This window comes from Schistocerca gregaria, chromosome 6 (genome assembly GCF_023897955.1).
Source record: "Schistocerca gregaria isolate iqSchGreg1 chromosome 6, iqSchGreg1.2, whole genome shotgun sequence".
Classification (NCBI taxonomy): Eukaryota; Metazoa; Arthropoda; class Insecta; order Orthoptera; family Acrididae; genus Schistocerca; species Schistocerca gregaria.
In genome coordinates, this window is record NC_064925.1 from 410,925,105 (window position 1) to 410,948,152 (window position 23,048).

At 40.1% G+C, this 23,048-nt stretch overlaps 1 protein-coding gene across 1 annotated transcript in view; it reads right to left on the reverse strand.

Moving 5' to 3' along the window:
- The window catches only part of LOC126278488 (uncharacterized), a 554,677-nt gene that overhangs the window by 204,241 nt on the left and 327,388 nt on the right, over positions 1–23,048 (reverse strand). The window contains exon 3 of the mRNA XM_049978648.1: positions 12,154–12,258. Within this exon, the coding sequence (XP_049834605.1) occupies positions 12,154–12,258 (105 nt within the window). The remainder of the gene's footprint in view (positions 1–12,153; positions 12,259–23,048) is intronic.

Sequence of the window (23,048 nt, forward strand, 5' to 3'; positions counted from 1 at the left end):
ACTGTGAAACCTCCTGGGCGGTTGAGTCCTTGTGTAAAGTCATCGTGTGCTAGCATCCAAAGCGCAGTGCGATCGCAGTTTTTCTCTGATGATCAGGGTGAAGAACTAAGGACCATTAAAAACCATTCGACGAAACTGAAATATGATCTGAAGCAGTTCCTGTTTCACGTCCTGCTGAGGAGTGATCACAGAGGATTGGAGCATTGGCATATTCATCGAAACAACAGGATATTTCGTCGAATAGTTTTGAACAAATGCGGTTGCTAACAAACGATGTCCTATCAGAAGTACTGAAGTGTCAGATAGATGTCAGTAGCCGGCCGCTGTGACCGAGCGGTTCTAGGAGCGTCAGTCTGGAACCGTGCGGCCGCTACGGTCGCAGGTTCGAATCCTGCCTCGGGCATGGATGTGTCTGATGTCCTTAGGTTGGTTAGGTTTGAGTAGTTCTAAGTTCAAGGGACTGATGACCTCAGATGTTAAGTCCCATAGCGCTCAGAGCCATTAGAGATGTCAGTAGTATCAAATAGTGTCTGGAACGTCTTCCTGTCGCTCGTTGGTATCTGTCGTTTTCAATTGGGCAATCTGTCAGATTAAACGTCCCAAAGAAAGGGTTACTTCCATTGATGCCCTTTATACCACCTCTGAGGCCTGTTTGCGTCGATTCTGAATGATGATGTGTCTGAAATGCTTTACTCGACCATCTGTAAGTAAACCCTTCATTTCAACTCTAGGCGCCACGGTTCTGACCTGCATTGTAGAGGCACCAAAAGGAGGGGAATGTGGAGGAGTTGTGGCAACCTCCCCGTCATTTGACATGTCCACCACGGTGGCACTGGGCAGAACTGTTGTTAAATTTGGTGGCAACGTGTCATCATTAGCCCATGTTTCGCGTCAGTTGAACTTCCGAGCTCAGGCTTCTTTTTACGCAAGTGTCGACATCTTGCTGTTTGAAGCCCTCTCGAGCCGGAGGTTGAGGTCGAACGGCTCCGCACTGTTGTTACACAGTACGTTTCTAGGCACCTCTGAGCCAGTTTGAATCTTATTGGTCGGAATGAGAGACAGTCACTTGGTGTAGGAAAGCAAGGGGTTTTTCATTCTGTTATGAAGTGTGTATTGTAGGAGGCAACTGGAAGGAATACAAAATAATTCCAATGAAATCACTGCGATTCATGATGGATCACTGGATATTAATCAATACTTTTTTATTCGTGTTTGCACTTCTCGCCACATCATGGTACGTCCAGCACGGCCGAACGTGATACTTTTGGTTGTCCAGCTGTTATGCTACGGAGAGACGTGATGCTGAATGGTCGTAATGACCCCAAAACCTTTGACTCACTATTGTGTACCACTGTACTCCATCCCCACGTGTGTCCTTTTGGGTATGCATTCAGGTCTGTCTTCAATTGTATGGACGACAATGCTCGGCTGTAACGAACAGTGCAGGTGGAGGAACTCTTGGAATTAGAGGGTAGTCGGTGAATGAGCTTGACTGCCAGTTCCCTCGACAAATTCCAACAATAACGTGTGGTGTGAGTTGGGGAGTCGTACTGAAGCACGTCCATATGCATCAACGAACGTCCAACAGTTATCAACAAGGCTGGTGGAAGAAAGAAGGGCCTTACGGGAAGAACTCCTTACCAGCTTTGTAGGTATCACTGGTGCTCGTTGCAGAGCATAGATTACTATCCGTGGTGATCACGTGCTCTGGCAAACCATGCTCGAAAGGAGCATCATGAGTCGTGGTGACATCAGTGTAATTATTGTGTTTGAATAAATTTCCCTTTGCCGCATTGCATATTTCTTTTAGTTACCATCTGTTTTATACAGTACTATACTGTGGTAAATCTTTCTACGTATGATCAAAGTTTAATCGACCTATGGCACTTTGTAGTGACATCATTCGAAAGTTCGATTTGTTCAAAATAATGGTTCTGAGCACTATGGGACTTAAATGATGTGGTCATCAGTCTTCTAGAACTTAGAACTACTTAAACCTAACTAACCTAAGGACATCACACACACCCATGCCCGAGGCAGGATTCGAACCTGCGACCGTAACGGTCGAACTGTTCCAGACTATAGCGCCTAGAACCGCTCGGCCACTTCGGCCAGCTAAATTTCGATTTCTCCCTCAGATTTGCACACCAGTGTATTCAATCAGCACCATCATCAGGAAGATCAATATCAGTTATGAACACTGGATATTGTCCCATTTTGTGACTCCACGAACAGTTTAACGACGATATGATTTTCCTCATTCTCGTATTCGTTGCGGTTGTATGCATTAACCCATTGCAGCCATATTGTAATACGCTGATGTCATTTTGTTTTTTGTATTTTGGACATAAAGTGCCATTTCTTCTACATGCCGTTGTTTCTTATACTTCCACTTTTCATTCTCTTTCTCAAAGGTCCGGAGATAGTTATTAATGAGAAAGTAAAAATCATATACGTACGCATTTCTATTGCCCTGATTAGTTCCGGGAAGCGACCATCGCTCATTGCCCTCTACAATATTTGTTTTTGAAGTGAGTTAATCAGATATGATTTCCGTACCTAAGTTGGTAAAAATGGAAAGTGTAAAGGATCACGCTGTTACCTGTTTGTCCATCTGTCTGTACGACTGTTAAAAACCTCTTTTCTCAGGAACTGGTAAACGTATTAAGTTGCAATGTATGACACCAACCACCGCCTACGGTCCCTTGACGCTGTAAAAAATGAAGCCGTTCAAGTCAATTCAGTCAAAAGATGCGACCATTTATGAAAAATATTTTGATACTCGCCAACGCAATCGTCAAAACCTGACATAAATCAAGAAGCTAGTATTCACAGTAAAACTAAAGGAAAAATTCGAAACTTGTTAGTTTGTAATTCTACCACAAGATTTTTTTTTCTTTTTTTGGCATTTTCTATTCGCTTGTATCTCCGTCTGTCTGTGACGACTCGTTTATCTCTGAAACGTGTAACCATGTCATGTTGAAATTTGTGATACAGACTAAGCTCTATAGTCCCTTGGCGTTGTAAAGTTTATAAGCTTCTACGAATGCAATCGAAAGGTACAGACATTGATATGACATACTTTGATACTCGCAGACTTACTCTTCGAGACTCTAATGGTACTTCCCTTTGACCTAGAATCATGAAATTCGACGAAATACGATGTTTCACGGTACACGTAGAGTAAGAAATCGGAAATGCGTTAAACTGATATTAAATAACATAAAAAAGTCTTCTTGATGTCAAGACTAATAGTGCATTTGACATCCCTCTATCGCTTAACAGAGAAGTATTACTGCAGGGAAACATACAATGTAAGTTGTAATCGCTTAGTAGTAACTACAAAAAATTATTTTATCAAATCTCTTTCTGCAAATGTAAATTGAAGTCCCTTTCTCGCTTCTTTTTTTATGGGTCAGGAACTACCGTAGGGATTTTGATACGCTCTTGGAACTCCTGGGACCGATACCTTGCTAGTATCGATATCGATGACAGGCAAAAATCGTCGAGAGTTATCTATACATGTAATTATTACGGAACCCTCAGTGCGAGTTCTACTCATGCTACATAAATTTTAAATGTAGCATTTGATTTATTTTTCTTTGTTCTTCTCTATGTCTGTGTGGTTCGCTAATTCCGAAACGTTCGTATTATAATTTACAGACTGCGCCACAGCTATTATTGAAAACTGAGAGCAAATTAAGCGTACGACAGTAGAATCAGCAAGTTCTAGGAGACTTGGGTCTATAAACGATTTGTTGGTGACGGAATTTCGGATGTGTGATTAAGCGTCCCCAATGACTTCTGTATGAAATATTGACCAAATCAGTTAAAATATATCTGAAATTCGGTTCACTCTCTAACTGAGCTCAAATCTTTCCCATGCCATGTCACTGAGAATCTGGCAGCGGCTCATTTTGGTACTGATGTAATACAGTATCTAACGTGCCAATACGGCCCTTGCTGGATGGAACGAGCAGAGCCTGCATCTCGACGTCCATGATAATGAGACCCGAATCCTGGGGATTATGGTGTCTGGCGTTGTCTCGAAAGTGAAGCGTACAATTCTCTCCTGGATATGGTGGAAGAACTGGAGCCACCAATTGTAGATTCTTCTCAAGCTTCACAAGGGTATCCACAGAAGTTTGAAGGCATTCGCCACTGACTGCAGAGACGAGTGCAGGACTCGTCATTAACGAAGTCCACGGGAACAATAAATCTTGACATCTGAAGCGCTGAAGCTGTCTCTTATTGCTTGTTCAGATAGGCAATGGCGCAAATTCAACCCCAATTAAATGGTGATGTAATCGAAAACGTTTCATTTCAAGTACATATTTTATATCAAATGGGACAGTATCTCACATTTTAGACAGTGACAACTAGTAACTACGGCGACCCTTATTTGATCGTGATTTTAAGGGAGATGACCAACATCTGACTACGACTGGAAAGGTCGTTTAAGGGAGATTCAGCAGAAATAAAGTTCAACTGTACAACTACATAGCAAAAAACTGGTTCAAATGGCTCTCAGCACTATGGGACTTAACATCTGTGGTCATCAGTCCCCTAAAAGTTAGAACTACTTAAACTTAACTAACCTAAGGACATCACACACATCCCTGCCCGAGGCAGGATTCGAACCTGCGACCGTAGCGGTCAGGCGGTTCCAGACTGAAGTGCCTAGAACCGCACGGCCACACCGGCCGGCCAACTACATAGCATTTTCTTCGACTAAGGGACAATGGAAACCATCATTGTCATTTACATCAATGACGGGGCCTTTTGGTCAAGCTCGTCTCCTTCAACATTGTTCAAGCCATCTTCTGCCGCTTGGTTTATACTGTTTCATGTTTCATATCACATATTGCTTGATTATGGCAGTTACATTTTTCCACCATTTCCCTTTTGACCTTTCAAAGGTTACCCAGCCATATATCTAAGGAAAGCCTTTTCGCATGCTTCTATTCTCATCTCTATTTTTAAGAGTTCAGTTTTCTTATCGATAGAGCTTTGCTGGTGTAGCCATAAACTTATGGAACCTTAGTAAAGAATCTGTGTAGGCTGTCTTTCCAAATGTTCTGCGTAAAGTTCCACGTAAATAGTTTAATAGGTCGAACTTATTTCGTATTTCGTTGCCTGCTATTATGTAAAACTGCACCATAAATATGTAAAGGTATTACCCTTTTCTAAGATCTGCCTGTCAATGTCAGTCGTAACTCCTATAGGCTGGTTTCCTAAAACACCATTGACTTTATCTTTGTGATGAAGACATGCAGATTGTATTCTCTGGCTATTTCACTTAAATAAAGACAGATCCCTGTAACGCATTTTCTGAGGGCGCCACACTTATCTAACTCCCCGCCTTCTGTTAGCCATACTACAACTCCTACTTATATCTGCATTTTATTTTTCATATATAAACCTTGTACAGCTCTTACAAGATGAGATTCGATCCATATATTTCTTAAAATTTCCCATAGTTTGTTCCGATTTAATGCGTTTTCGTATCAGTGAAGGCAATAAATGTTGATAAATTGATTTTACGCTGTTTTTCTGTTAGCTAGGTGAATATACAGTCCGAGCATGATCTGCATTTGGAAAACCATGCTGAGCAGCAGGTAATACAGTTTCAGTGATTAACGATAGAAATAATGCGATGGAGACATGAATATCGGAGAAACTAGCATATTTACCTTCCTTTCACTGTATTATGCCACATGCTGCCATATTTTTGAGTGACTCCACAAACGGAGAGAAAATTGTGACAGAGCAGAAGAGTGTATTAAGGTTCATTTGTGGTATTAATTCAAAAATGGCATGCCGAAACCGTTTCAAAGAACTGTATATACTAACCAATGCTTCTCAGTCTATTTATTCTCTACTGGAGTTTGTTCTTAGTAATATGTCTGCCATGTGATCTACGTCAGAAGCAAATGAAGGCAAACGTGATCACTGAACAGTACAGCAGGTACGATTACGGAAAGGAGACTACACAGATTGACAATATCATGTAGGCTTTCGTGTGTTTTCGATGGCTGCCTACTTAAGCGACCTCTCAGCTCTGGCTCATTCGAACTGTTGTGAAATATTGCATTGTGTGAGCCAATTGAAAAATTAATAATTTACCGTGTGTGTTTAAACATCAATGGCCTTACAATCCGCTATCGCGAGCCCTTGTTACTTCCATGCCTTATTTATACGACAGCTGCTGAGCGGCACGAGGTGAGCGCATCCGTAGGTTGCCAGTACTGACCAACAGAACAGTAATCATTCACTCTCTAACGACCCCTCTAGACTCGTAAGATATGCCTTTCTTTGTGCGTTAATCATATTCTGTTGAGCCAAACCATTTTCGTTCCATAGAAGCGTGAACAGGAAAAGGCTGTATGTCGACACTAGAATCGATTACTACACGAGAGCTTTTCGAAATATATCGGCCAGAGAAATGGAACTGTTGGTAGTACTTTGCGAGATAAATATTTACAACAGTGAACTCTGATGAAATATACTCGAGAATTAGGCTGTCACTAAGGGATTCAGGTGAGTTAAAAATGTTTTCTGTAATACGGAAGACCCCAGAAAATACAGGAGTGTTGGTGACTCTACTCGAAAGCACATATACACAGTTATATCGCAAACAGCACGTTTGTTGACTCATGTTTAGTGAAACTTTTGTTCTTCCGTTATAGTATATTTCCATTAGTGTCAGTTTTAACTATTAATTATGAGACACTCTACACACAGGGTGAACCAGAACACCAGCAACAAATTGTAAGAGGTTATTCAGGGATACCTTTCGAACCTTGTATAAAGAACTTACGGTCTCCGTCGACTCGTTACAGAGCTACTGTATTTCGTTTGGTTTCCTTCCCCAAATAACTTTATGTCTGTATGCACTGGAAATAGGGTACGGTAATGTGTGTCACGGTAGCTGCTTCTGACAACAGTTATGACTTCGTTATACTCAATGTTAAAAACCGCACTGGAGTACAGTTTGGACGAAAATGTATTGGTCGATGCGGTCCTGTTACATTGCCATCTCAAGCATCAGACAATGCAACGATGGACTTATTCTGGATGTATGTGGAGAGCCTTGTTTACGAGACTTCCGTAGATACTCCATGGACCTGGTTGTTAGGATTATTGCAGCCGGGGAAGATGTGCGCCAGTCTCCTGGAATTCTTGAGCATGTAAGGCAGTAGTGCGGCGTTGTACACTTTGTCGTGACCTTTAGGGAAACAGTTCTTCATTTGTTACAAGTTGTACTGTAGACTGACAGAACAGATTTCTTACACTGTGATAAAAGGTCCCGTTTCTCGCCTTAGTCTTGTATCATTACTTTGTGCCTTGCGTTGAGTTTTGGGTATGGCACGTTAAAAGTTTCTTCACTGTTGTCGAGGTATTTTCTAAGAAGAACTGGTGACTTCGGCAACGAACGTGTCGCTGGACACAATGGGTCAGTTATACCAAAATAATCAGAAGGTATCCTCGAAATATTTCTGAGAGTTTGACAAAATTCATAATACAAAGCTGTATTCGTTGTTTTATTGTGCTGCCGGTTTCGGTAGCAAACCTTCATCTGGAAGCTTGTCGGTGGAGTTCTGGTTCACCCTGTACAATGTCTCTTACCTGTTCTGCTGATGATTATTGGTGATTAAATGTTTACTCTTTAAAAGCTTTTTATCAGTTAGAAATAGTATCTTTCTTGAAGGTTCCGCAGTTTTCCTCTTGCTAGATAGAAGTATTCTGTTACGAAATTTCCTAAGCTCGGTATTCCTAAGCTCGGTTCTCCTGTCCCACGAATAATAGAAACGTTATGACATTATTCTGTTAAGGCTATATACGAAATCCATTAAACGATGGATAGTTACAAAGAGGTGTCACCATATACCATTGTGATCAAAGAATAACGTTTTAGAAAAATATTATATGAAAGAATTTAATTACCGTGCCTAATTTTTCGCCAAAGTAGGAATGACAGTCTTGATATCCAAACGGATTACCCAGTGTAGAATTTCTGGAAACGAGCGAAAACTGTGTTATGTGGTCTGCGATCACAGGTCCACATTGTGTAGGTATAGGGAAAAGTGAAGCGGAAGTTTCTTCAATCGTCTCTCGGTCTGTCAACTCGTGGTTGTCGATTTCTAAGGCCGATACTGTGACTGACGCACTAGAGCCGGGCTGTGCGAGATACTAAATACAGACACAGATTGTATCCCTCTGTTTAGCGGATAGCAGACTGATGCGGTAAAAGCTATAGTTTCCCTGCTGCGGAAGAATTGCACAAACATTGAGGGCGACGTTAAGACATTAGTAGTACTAAATATTAAGTCAACAAATGACTGTTTGGGGTCACAGTGACATATTTTCGTCGGAATTACCATTTTTATTTGTGAATACAATTCAGTTCAAAATAATGTGCATGTTCTATTCGCTTCCCTACTGAAAGTTTTGTTTAAAATTGTACTTGGTATGAATTTTGGGCTTGCTTTCCCTCGTCTCTTTTTACTATTTATTTCGTATGTACTTTCATGGATTTCGGATTAATTTTAAATTAATTATCAAGGTATTCAGCAAATCAGAACATTGAGTGTAATAAAAGCCTTAGGCGGAACTTGCACGCTGGTGTAGAAGGCGTTGCTGTTCGTAGAGTGTTGTGCATTTGTATATTATGAACATTCCCGTGACTGGTAAGCTAATGTATCCAGCGTAGTGTCACAAACTGGGCTAAAGAAACGCTCCTAGCACGTGTGGCCAATTATAACGTTGGTTTCCAGTTTAATGGCGTTCCACAAGGGAGTCAGAACAACAAAACAACGCTTCACTGTGAAGAGACTGCAAGAGAATTTCTACTGCAGTGAGTGGTGCACTCGTATAATGTCCGTCGGAATGTAAGTACGTAGCACTTTCTGCGAATTTACTGCATACTATGTTGGTAATATCTACCAAAAGAGTGTCCTCCACCGTTTATGACCTTTCGACGAAACTGCAAAGAGCAAAAAATGAAGCACGAAAAGAAGCACAGCTCAGTTTCACATTATGTCATTTTGTAGTATACTTTTTGGAAAATACGTTGATCAATAATAGTCTTTCAAATTCTAATGACGGTTATTCATGAGACTGTCTGAATAAATAACGCTGAATTCCCCGAATATTTTCCAAAATTTATTTAAGAACATTCTTTAATGACCATTATTTATCCTACCTTCAAAGGATTGGACCATAACAGATCATAATCAATACAAAATGAAGCAGTGAATATTTTTCACTAGGAATAAAATCATTAGGAAAACGTTATGCTAGAAGGGAAAGAACGGATATGGGAGGAAAGCTGTAGCACAATAAATGTTAGAAAAAGCAATACTGATTTTCGGAACTGCGGTTTGTATATATTTAGATGTAGTGAGGTCTGAGAAAGTCAGATCATTTTCACAAAAAGATCAAAATGTGAGTTCGTTACTAACTTCATTAGTACCAGAATCTGTAATTACAATTCCTACAATTTATAGTTCAGCAGGAGACTGTTGGCGCAGAGTATGATACTGACATTTACAAAAGCCGTACACTCCCGCACAATGCTAATATACAGGCAACTGGATTCACAAAGGTGTCGAAATAGCAAGCCGTTTCAATATGAGTTCCTACTGCGCGTCTGCTACATATTGCATCTCCATGTTACGTGGTGTCGATACAGTTCGTTTGTGGTTAGCTTGTTGGCAATGATCCGCCATTTCATTTATATATCTTCCCTTGTAAATAACGAGTAGACAATCACGTTAGTTACAGTCCCGATGGTAGAGCTCTATTCATGATCTCAGCAACAGCATCTGGCCGCAGTCTCTGACTTGATGAAGCACATATTGATTAACCGTCAATGCTGACTATTCATATGGCACACGTGGTGGTACGATGACGGTATCAGTTCAGTACGTGCTAATTCTATCTTTCGTCGTGCTCACAGCACTTTACCATGGGTCATGAAGACGAAACATTTCTGGTAGTTTCGAAGAGTAGTTGATGTATTATCATTTTATTTGATTAAAACATTACACAGTATCAAGTAAAAATTAACTATTTTGCGACCTAAATGAGTGTGGAAATGCGTATTCAAAATGTAGAACGCGTTTATGTGTCTAGGTGTTTTTCAAACGGACTGAAATTTGCAATATATTTCTTATTTTCTCTAATAAAATGCTATTGAACTTTACAAACAAATAAAGAGCAATCGTTATAAAATCCATACTTCATTTGTACAAAGAGAATTGTTTCGACATTAGTTGCGTTTCAGTAAGACTAAAATGCCAGCGAAGATATTTTTGATGGGCGAGTAATGTCACACATCTATGGAACTGGTCCATTCACTGTCTGAGAGATGTTTTTTGTTATTTCATTTGTTCGAGTCATGAGTCGTGTGTCAACCTTGTCACCAGGAGTAGTACTTAATCTCTGTCATACCGTACTATTTTACATATCCGCGGCTCCATCGGATAACACAAAAATAGTTCCTTTGGATTAAAAACCAAGATGAAAGGATATCAATGATAAGTTTCGCCGATTACGTTCCTATCCTCAATGAAGAGGAATTACAGAAACTATTGAATGGAATGAACAGTCTAATGGTGCAAAATATGAGTTGAGAGTAAACTGAAGAAACACAGAAATAATAAGGTAGGAGAAATGAGAATAGACGTAGACGAACCAGAATGATTAATGATGGACGGAAAAAGGATAACATAAAAACCAGACCAGCACTAGCAAAAAGGTTGTTCCTAGCCAAGAGAAGTCTTAATCTGAGGAATAGTTTTCTGATAAAGTACTTTTGGAGCACAGTATTATATAGTAGTGGAATACTGACTGTAGAAAAACCGGAACAAAAGAGAATCGAAGCATTTGACTTGTGGTGCTACTGAAGTATTTTGAAAATTATGTGGACTGCCAATACAAGGTATGGGGAGGTTCTCCGCAGAAGTTGGGAGGAATGAAATACATGGGAAACGCTGACAATGAGAAGGGACGGGATAACAGACATATGTTAAGACGTAAGGGAATAACTTCCATGTACTGTAGAGGCTAAGAACAGCAGAGTGAGTGTGAGATTCGAATACATTCAGCAAATTCAGAACATAGGCTGCCATTGCAATTTGAGATGAAAGGTTTGGCACAGGAGAGAGACAACTATTTATTACTGAAGTTCGCACCACGTTGGTGAGAGACGTGTTGTGTTACTGTCACGTGCCCCCCCCCCCCCCCCCAAAAAAAAAAAAAAAAACTAGTTTGGACAGCTTTGAAGTTTTAGAAAACAGTGTATTCAGAAGTAAACTAGAACACTTAGAAATTGGGAAGTGTAAACAATGGCAACAGTTTTCTACTTGTTAACATGTTTAAACAGCTCCATACATTTTCAGGAAATCTAAATTGGTTTTTGAGACGGTCGCACAAGACATACGCATTAGTTTCAGTTGGAACAAATTTTCTCCATCTATGGTCACAAAACTTTTGGTCCTTTGATGTAAATAAAAGAAATATATCACACACTTTAAAGTTTACTGTTTTATTCACGTCTGTGTTGCAGCTTGTACTAATATGTATAAGTCTGTACAAGTTGAAGCTTACTGTTGCTGTCAACTGCAGTGCCACGGATGTCCACACATTCCTTTACAGTGTGTTCTTATCAGTATTAAATCGCTAGTTCAGGATATAATTTACTATCATAGGGACGACAGACTCATTTTGTTTTCCCTAGTCCTTAACTTATTGATTTCCTCTTCATCTACGAATAGCCTTCCTGATTGCTGCCAAATATAGTGCAAAAACACAAGTTTTCTAGCTCAGTTGTGAAAACTTCGTTTACTTCGTATTTTTAAAACTTTTGACAGTTCGCTTGCTGATCATGTTACTTTATTAATTTCAGAATTCTTGGAAACACCTACATATTCCCGTTACACAAATGAGTCTTATTCTCTTCAACTCAATATGACACTGGGACCAAAAAATTTCTCAGAGCATTCCGAAAGCAGAGTACGCAAGACGTATTTAATAGTGCAATTAATTCTATTGAATATTTTGTATAGAGTTGGTGTCTGTAGAGTTGTTTGATTCATAAGTCAATGACACATATGGATTTCGATTTTGCAAGTGATAATGTAAACATACCTTAGCGCGTGAGCCCTTAGTTGCTTGCTGTGCTTCAGATCCTCTATGGCGATCCCGTTGAAAGGCATAAAGACCTGTTGCACATCTGGATGTGTCTCGAACAAGCTGTAACAGAAAATTGAAAATTTATGTAGCCAAACCAGAAAGTGAGATTTATTTCCTGAGGATCAGCGAAAAACAACTCTAATTAATTTCCAGCTGAGATATTACACGAAGAAATTAAATATCCAAGTACCAAAAACTATGACGTGTAAACAAAAATTGTCCAACAATGTAATTGAACTGCATTGTTTTTTCCTAAGCGTGTATAGTGTGTGCACATGTATTCGTCTATTCTGAGAACTATTCCACATAGCCTAGTTCGGCAAATTGAGGAAAAAAAAACGTAGATCGACAGATGGAAAGTAAGGATATAAAGAGAAACTATGATCTTGGATAACTCCCTACCGACAATTATATAAAGTTAATTTTTTTAATAATTAGAGACAAAAACGGCACCGTTCCCGTATTGATTGAAATGAAGTTGAATTGCTGCGTCTGGACAGTCTGTAAAGTAATACTCTGGTTGCTCGTTGGGTGGAAATTGTACGTAAATTCCAACTTTCTCTGAATGTACCACTTGTTGACCGATTTTTAAAATGCTTTCGGCAGTCTCCAGCGCCTTCAAGTATGACCTCCCCAGTAGGTCTTTCAGAACGTCTACCATCATCCGACCCACCCCGCCAATTGATTTCACATACAAGGTGACGTCACGCTGTGAATTAACCAGACTTTTCTGGGATTATTGGTATGTAACCCATAACAGGGACATAAATACAGGTAACAGTAGGTTGACGAAAAACTTAATTCGACTTACGAAAATTTCGTACACGCTGTATTGCTCGGAATTCGGCTGTGACTATATTTGTGCTTTAATATAGTATTCTGTTTGGATGGCTACAGTAGCCTTATTTACTGAAATGTTCAGTAAAAATCCATCCTGTGAGAGTAAATATTAAAAGTAAAGCACAATATTGGTACAGTTTTAGTTACTTTCGTTACTGACCAGTACAGATGGTAAAGCATTGACTCTCATCTTCGTGTTACTTTCTCCTTTGTGCCTACAGATCCACATTCGCAGCATATGAAAGTGATGTTGTTACATAAAGTTCCTAAGCTAGATCATAGAATCGAAACAAACTTTCTTATGCCTAATCTAAATCTTATCCGAGAAACCACGAAGAAGTAGAATTTTACCCAGTAGCGTAGCGATGAAAGGGCTTCGCTCTCCCAATGTTTTTGATTAGTTTGCATCCAAGTCGAAACATTTCCTCGATTTTAGATGACGCCACATGCGAAAGTTTTCAGAAAACAGTCGTTTGGTTTTCTGGGCAAACGCTTCTGCTACGGCATACACTTAAATCGTGTCTACAGTATCCTGCAAAGAGATGTGTTCCATCTTCAGCAACCACCCACGAATTACAGGGGTAGGCGGAAGAAAGTGCTAATTCACAAGAGCGTTGTTTGACAAATTACGTAATCGGTTCAGTTCAGAGATGGTAATTTAAGTTCAACGACACAAAACATTTTTTATATCATACAGTGTCCTCCAGTAGTAAATTTGGAACAATGACTTCCTAGCATGTTGTGGAATCTAAAACACAACAGATTGTGTGATCAACCACATTATTTCTAAATTTATGGTTAGCACGTTCTTCCGCTTGCCCCATAAATTGTGAACAGAGGTAAATTGAAAGGACACTTCACAGCCTATGTATTGTCTTCCAAGAGAGCAACACCAGTTTTGATGCAGCACGCACATTTTTCACTTTTTTGTCATATGTAGTTTATAGACTCAAACTTGCGACCGAAACATTTTCTTCCTTTTCTGACTTTAACATATTTAGAAGTGACCTCTTTGACTGGCTGTACACTTTGAGGCCTAAAGTTCTATGATTACACCAATTCTCACAATCATGTACGTCATGCATAATTTGTCAATGGCATTTATTATTGAAGAGAAGCAGTATGCATTTAAGAGGGGTAGTTTACTCAGTCTTGAAACTTTATCAGATGGAGTGCATTACCGATTCTGGATACAATTTAATCTGGAACTACCCCTCCCAACGACCTCTTCTCTCTCCTCCACTCCCGTTATTGTCACATTCACTATCCCGTTTTCCTCTTCGTTTTCCCCTCACCAACGCTCTCCTTCTTCACTCTCCTTGCCACTCATCCCTCACCGACCACTCCCCTTCCTAGCTTCCTAAGCCATGTCCTCGTATATATTTTTAATAGGCTGATCATAGATTTCTTGTACCAGATTTACTATACATATTCGGCCCTCCCAACAGCAGCTATTTCACTGCCATAAAACCTAAACAGCTGACCACATTTCACAACTCCTTCCTGAGTGACACACCTTTCTTCGAAATAAGCAAATCAAGGAGCTTCTGATACTCATATTTTACTGCTATAAAAGAAAAATAGCTCGTTAGATGGTAAGGAGTGGTGAGTCGTAGGTTCATTCTCATCAAGTGGTGTTTTCACTTGGGAGAGACATGAAGTCTGCAAATGTATGAATACTTTTCCTGGAACTGTCCACCATGCACGTTGGAGCAGTTAATGAGTTCACTTGTCTGAGTATAGCAACGAAGGATAATTCTTGCTCTAAATTACCTATTTAACTGCTTTAAACCTAGACAAGAATACCGTGTGCTAAATTTCTGTTATGCGACAGGTTAGTAAGAAAATAATAGAAGAAGGTTTTCTAAGTTCGGACAAACGGCAGTGCCCAATCATCCGAAAGTACCAACAGCCCCCAGCCAGAAAGCGTAAATATTTCAACAACTCTACTCAGTCAGGAAGACAGCAACATCAACACTCTTGAACGAGACAGAGCTGGAACAGCAGAAATTAGAAGGGTACGGACCAAATTGCCTTCATAACGTTATAGGAGAGGTACTATGTTGGACGCAACATCGTATAGCAGGGGTTTGACTAAGCAGTAACGTAAGTTTAAGAACTCGCTTAAGGAAATGTAGCGGAAATGGAGAGGACCGACGACTCTAGAAGAGCAAAACCGATTCGGTCTTTACGAATGACCCCCAATAGCCTATGAGATCCGATCAGTAAGATCGATGCCGTTCATGTCGTCCACACTCGATCCCCTGGTTCTGGTACGGTACTGTCTTGTCTGTGAAATAGTTATAGTATTGGTCTTACACTTTCTATCTTCCGAGAAGATCAGCAATCTGTAGCCACTGGTAAAAAAAGCCGAGCAATCAGTATTAAAGTCAGCACAGTTCCCAGCAGTGATGGCAAGTCCTGGGATCTACCTACACATCTCCACTCCAGGGCAGAAGCTCCTGTAAGACTTTAGCGTCGCTCGAATCTTACAAGCTAACCTAACAGCGATCCAGGTTCACCATGCCATCATGGCATCCGACATCACGGTCCGCCTGTTGGGACAACGAGGGTTTGAGCACTCACAGAACTGTATGTGAATCAAATACACACTTCGCTGTCAGCTCCACCTCCAATTTTGGCTAGCTCCGGGGGATGCCTACCTGACCAACGGATGCTACACCGCCGTACTACTCCTCCACTCCGATCTGATGCAGGGCTCCGGCAGCCTTGAGTCTGCTGTTGCATTCAGCGCATTCGTCTCCGGATTACGTAGTCACCAGCCGTTGCAGAGGACACGGCCAACAACTTTCCCTAAGTAGTAAATGGTCTACTCTTGAATATTGTTTTGCCACACAGGTCTTTGTCTGCATCCCGAAAAAAGGTAGTAGTTCCCAACACAACAGTGGGCGACCCATGCGTCTCTCATTAATGTACCTATGAAAATGAACAAGTTTTGCAAATATTTTTTCCTTAACGTTGTGACGTGTGCCCAGATATTTGATAAATCACAGAAAATACACTCTAAGCAAATAATTAAACACAATAAAAATATAAACAATGCACCAAGAAGGAAATCGAGAGATGCGGTGTACACGTACAGACAAACTAGTAACAATTTCAGAAAAATTTGATGATTTGTTCAAGAGGAGGAGCTTTAAAAACTAAGCAAGGCCGAAACGTGTTGATCTACCTCTGGCCCTTACGCAAATAGTTAATCGGCCTAGAATTGATTGGTGGATTCATTGGGTGTTCTCGTGATGTTTATTGTGTCAAACTCTGTACAATTGGCGGGCTATATCGTCAAAATACCAAGCTCGTTGGAGGGACCGGTCGTGACACTCTAAACTTTCTCAATTGGGGAGAGATCCGGCATCACTGATGGTCAAAGTAAGGTTTTGCAAGTACGAAAAAAAGCAGTAGAAAGGGGGCATAATGTTAGTGAAATGTAAACGCAAGGCGGGCTTCTTACGAAGGACAAGGAAACAGGTAATGGTGCCGCGGATGAAATCCCACGGTATCCTACTTTGAAAAGATGTGGCACCCCAGACCATGACTATGGGTTGTCTAGTCGTATATAGCGTAACAATTATGTTGGTGCCCCTCCGCTCCCTGAGGTGTTCTGAATTGTCTTCAGTTATTCGTTTTGGACCCCGCTGACCAGCGAAGATGTGTCTGGAGACGTCCCCGACAGCGGTAGGATAACAATCATACTGCCCGACAACCAGGAGTAGTGGCCAGCGTTGACATTCCGTTTCATAGCAGGACCCCTCTCGTCGTAATGTGAGGCACTCACACAGCACAGACGTACGTCGTTGATACTCTACGCCACGTTGTGTTGCCTTCATGAGAAGCCATCCTGGGATTACGTATCAGGAAGATAATGTCCGCCCGCAAAGGACGAGAGTTTCTACTGCCTGTCTCTGTCCTTTCCAAGCCCCAACTACTACAACAGTGCTACCGGATATCTCCTTAATTAAGAAATTTTGGAGCAGAGCTCTCCAAACAGCTCGAGATTTTGACGATCTATCGCATCATTTGAGCAAAATTTGGTACGATTTCCCTCAGGAGACTTCTATAAATCAGTGCCAAGCGAGACAATTGGTTTTCCAGGGTGAGCCTACACGTTACTGAATTTCTCAGTTCCTGGAGCTCCTTCTCTTGAATGATGCATCGAATTTTTCAGAAATTGTAATCATTTTTTTTATTGCACATGTAGGTAACATCAACCAATTTTTGTCCCATTCAGATTATTCTTTCGTGGTGTGTCATTCTTATTCTTTTTTCTATTTGTCTGAGTCTTAGAGTGTATACGTATCAGCGCCTACAGTATTCAAGTCTCTGAGCATTAGTGGATGGTTATAGGAAGTAAAGTGATGTGAAGGGCATAAGTTTGAAGTCCTGATGTTTACGGACGCATGCGGGGAGGAGGAAAGTGGAGAGTTTAGAAGGGACAACATGTATGTAGTTATGTAGTATCAGGAAGACTGTGCTGTGCATGTATGCCTAGCCAGCAGTGTCTTAGACGAGACTTTTTGAAATTTTGAAACATGCACATAGCTTACTTCTCATATTTCTGAACTGTGGACTGTAAGTGTTTCAGATTGCTGCAAGATCTGGCCAGGTATGTACTAGTGGACTCTCGCGAACAGTTAGAAAGGGGACGGCCTGCAATGTTGAAGAAGGAAATGTGAAACGTGTGGTGTATTCTACTGTTGTCTATGACCTATGTGGTAGTTTCTCAGTGATGAACTTCCTGGGATATTGCAGTAACCCTGTGTAGCAGATTATTACCATATGTACCCAGATATAATGCTAGATTTTGTTGATATTTGAAACAAAATGCAGATATGTGATTATCTAGAATTAAATCATGACTTGTGAGTGCAAGAAGACTACCGATGACACAAGAATATTATTTTGAACAACGATAAAACAGTTAGATAGAAAATTTTAAATAATGAGTTCAAAATGTAGCATAAAGTTTTCAGAATGAATACATGGTCCAAATAGGTTGTAAATTGTTTATTATCTGTGGAATGAACCAGTTTCAATCTTGAGTCATTTTCACGTTCAGGTGATAGGTTCATAAAACGGTGACACTCGTGTATACGTTAAGTGCCTGCCAGCTCTCGCGTATACTTCAAAAACCAAATTACTTACATATTTTAAGCCTCACGCCTCATTTCACAGTTTACTACATAGCTGGTAAATGGGACAGGTTTAATGATATTTCTGTGCGTTTGTCATGTATAAACAATACAATAGTGTACGTGTTGATAACCATTGGCCGACACATACAGAAAGCTGTAATATCGTGGTATAGGCGTAGTTGTTATGATGTGACCAAAGATGTTTAGAATGCTATCTGTGGAAGCCTGATAGCATTAACTAAGCTACAGGCGGAATATTCATTGGCATATTATGTCCTTTGTTATCTCATGTAAACCTTATTAAAAGTAGAGTATCAACACCCACAATACGTACGTCTTGCCGCATGTAGGATTGAAGTTACAGTACAAAGTACGAAGATTATGTCGGCCTCTAAAAAATGCGTGCTAGTCAGCAGTCGGATTACAAAATAATATATTAATAACGAACAAGCAACTATATATATATATATATATATATATATATATATATATATATATATATATATATATGATACAGAAGGAATAGCTACATTTTTGAGGAAAACAGACTCATTTACAGCTCATAACTTTTAAGCCTTTTAGTACTAGCGGAATCGCAGCTCACACACCATGTGACATGCTATACGTCCGATTGTAGCGTTCACTGTGACCTTAAAAAATTAAAAGTATTCCGAACTTCCTGATGTACAACTTGATACGATCTAAAACTAGTAGCTACACTTACGACGAAAACAGCCTTATTCCCAGTCCATACGTTTTACGTCATACAGTAGTAGCAGATTCATACATCGTGTGACACGTTACACAGAATTAAGGTACTCTAAATAACAATTTTATACATCAAATGATAATATCTGGCGTGAACTGTGATGCAGGTAACCATATCATCGACTCTATAAAGTGCCATCATATGTGTCTCTAAGAACCTTTTATGACTTCTTTAGCCAAAGAAGTTGATTTTTACCAGAGTGGAAGCTACAATTTGCATCTACATAATGGATGGCGTTTTGAACCTGTAAGGGACTGCCTAAGAGTATGAAATGCGAAGAAACACCATTTATGATGTGATTCGTTGTACTCTGCAGCTATTGCTTCCATTTGGTGTAAACTACTGCATAGTTTATAGCGCAATATCTATGTTGTGTTTAACGAAGTTCTGCAATGTGTCTACAAGGGCAATGAGAATACATGAGAGTCGACTGGTGTACAAGTAACCCTTACAGACAATCAAGACCCAGAGAAGATTATATGTTTGCTCTATCTATCTATACCTTTAGTTATTTACCTGTAAACTATTTGCAATTTGTTAACACAGACACGAGGACAACATGTTTTATATTAAAGCTGAGGAAGATTATTTTTCTCAGCTGAGGTCAGTGTCCTCCACAGTACCGTCGAATATAGATATTACGGGGCTAGGATTGGTGCTCACGATAATATTACTCTGCAGGTCTTAATGAAAAGAAGCATTTGTCAAACAGATTTAAAACGCTGCCTAATTCAGAAATTACTCCTCTAAATGCAGTTAATGTATTAAGTATACACAAAAGAAACCTGGAGATGAAAGAATTCGACGTAAAAAAGTGCAAACCGAAGTATTTGCCCAAAACAACTGCCAAGAAATGCAAATATAAGATGCTACTGAAAAAAGAACAAGCGGTTGAAGATGCGCATAGGACACTCACAAATAACTTTAAACACACCATAAGGAAAAATCTGTATACAACTGATTACACACACATGTATGCAAACAGAAGAATGCAACATAGAACTTACTGTAAATAGCATGTAAGGCGGCAGTAAATGGAAATACTCGCAGAAGATGAAGGACCGAAGGACGTTTACTACATTAGAGGACACACGAAAGTATATGTGCTAATCTGGATATGACTGAAGAAATAAAAGGTATCAGTATTTCCTGAAAATGCCGTGGAAATTGTCCATAGGTTGAAGCACTGAAGTAAAATGTTGAATCAAAGATGTTTATTACATCACAGGGTAGTCGAAAAACCTATTAATAATCATCCATTCCCCTTTGTATATGCTTAAAAAGGATGGTTGCACTGTATTTACATGGGGTGGATTTGAAACTATGCATTAAGATAAAGAACAAATATTTTTAACGACCATCAGTTTGCAAATACGGTAAAACCCAAGTACTAGCCACAAATTTCACCAGACAGTGGTGAAGAGTCCATGACGTTTGTAAGTTTGCACAACGAAACAATCATGTCTTCTTTTTAATTTTATTATAAATCGAGTCATGGAGCACAAATATTTATTAATCATGTTATTAATTTCGGTCGACTATGAACCTCTTCATATTTGAGTAAATGTAGTGTACTATACAATTCGAGTCATTCCGTTTTTTGATGCGGCAGATACAATAATTAGCCATACAGACTTTCTTAAAAATTTACAACTTTTGAGAACCCTAAATATCGTTACGCCGTATGTCTGAGATCTTGATATTCTGTCTTTCTCACCTTTCAAAGTCACTCACCCATTTTCTACTGTATTCCTTTCCCCGTTTCAGTCAGTTCTTGCCTAATGCTCTCGCTGCAACTCTCAACATCGTCTTGTCTTTCTACTTATCGAAGCACCATGTCCTTTATTTCTTACAGTTTTGCAACTTATTCTGTTTCAATCTACTATTCATAACCAATAAATCGTGGTCAGCGTCCACATATTCCCAGTTTAAAATCTGTTACGGAATGCTCTGCTTCACCATTCTGCAATCAGCCTGAAGCTTTTCATGTTTTCGAGGTTTGTTCGTGATTCTTAAACCAAGTGATACCAATGATTAACTTTTCCTACTACCGAATCCCAGTCCCTCGTCGCAATTAAATTGTTTTATCTATCGACTATCTGAATAGTTTCTCATACTTCAACTATCCAAATAGTTTCCCTTACCATAACATACATTCTTTTAATCTCTTCATCATCTGCAGTAATTGTTGCCTACTGTGGTGTGTGTTGGCTACGATAATGCGTTCGCTATGCTATTAATAGTAGTTTGCTCACATTCCATTTTTCTTTCTTATTATTAGGTTTGTTGCTATATTACCGCTATTTTGTAGTAATAGCCCTGTACTTACGTGACCGGACGTTCTGTTCAATCTGACATCGAATTTCCCAGTATACATAGCTTCAACCTATACCTTTTCTTAAAACTTTGACGGATTAAGAGGTCTGACATTCCACGTGCTGATTCACAGAATTCTAGTTTTGTTTTTCCTGACGACGACATCCACTGAGTCCCCGCCTGGAGATCCGAATGGTGTTTATTTGGCCTTCGTAATATTTTAACCAAGAGAATTTATCGTCATCTAACCATACAGTTGATTTGCATGCCCTCGGGAAAAATTACAGTTTGAAATGGTGTTCGAAGTACCAGTACAGCAAGGCCATGCTGGTCGATGCAACAAGACCAGGCCAGTTAATTATTGTGAATATTGTCCCTACAACTACTGAAAACGCTGCTGCTCTTCCTCTGGAACCACCTGTTCGTTCGTCCTCTCCAGAGGTATTCTTGTGGCTGAGCCTTCGGTACAGCTGTTTTACCTTTGAGGTATACAAGCCATCCCACTTTGGAAAGGTACATGGCTCATTGTGGAGATACTTCCCATACCACTTTCTCATTAGGAGAGGCTTTCTGTCGACAATTCTGTATTTAAAACAGCACCTGCACAGACAAAAGCCGTGACTTCATCCTAGGCACTTGCAGACCGGTGCTCTCTGATTCTCAATGACCTGCCATCAACCGCGAGAACAGCTTTGTAACGGCGAACGAGCATGTGCCTGGTACTCTGGTCATGGGTTGTTTCTGTACAGGTGCATCTTTAAAATTCACTGTGAAGGACAGCGGGTGCTAATGCGCGTTTTTCCGAACTACGGGTCCTTAGAGCGACCCTCTGCCATTCTATCCACGCATGTGGCAATATCATACATGCCGTGATCACGCCACAGGAGGAAACAAAACAGGAGCTCTGAGAAAGCATAAGCACATTTAGCTGCTTTGAATCACGTTCGCATTTCGTCGAATTGTTTTTAACGGTCGATGAGAGCAAATACTACTGTCGCACGGCGGTCCACATGGCTCGACAACGTGTGACGGAGGTAAAACCGCACACTGTCCTTAGAGAAAGGTTGAAACGCTTGCAGGTGTTAGCGGTGTCAAATGTTGTAAAGAACGCCTTCCTGCTGCGCATCGCACAGGGTTTTTTTTTTTAAAGTCTAATTATATATTTCATTTTTGTAGTGATTTTAAGATTTTTTAACAGAGCTATGTGTAATTGATGATTGCATTTATGTTGGGTTAGTGAAGTTAGATAATACTTGCTGTTTAAATATCATTGCTTGTGAAAGAGTTGTGAGTAATGTAAGTTCAATTATCAGATGTTACTGAAAAGACAAACCTAACTTGCAACATAATTTTACTGAAAGGTGAGAGTTAGTAATTCACCATAATCAGTACCGCCTCCGTGTCAAGGTCATTTATTTTTTTAAAGTAGTTTAATTTCCTAAAATGTTCTCCATTATCAGTGAAAAGAATTTCAAGTACATTTGAAGTATGTCCGCAACTTGTGGTCTCGCGATAGCGTACTCGCTTCCCGAGCAGGGGGTCCCGGGTTCGATTCCCGGTAGGATCAGCGATTTTCACCTGCCTCGAGATGACTGGGTGTTGTTGTGTCGGTTTCATAATCATCGTTCATCCCCATTACAGTCGGAGGAAGGCAATGGAAAACCACCTGCACTTATACCTTGCACAGTACAGCGGTGAGCGTCTCCCTCAACGTTTCCCTACACTCTGTTAAAGAACATTGAACTTCCTCATCATTTCAAGTATTATGGCCA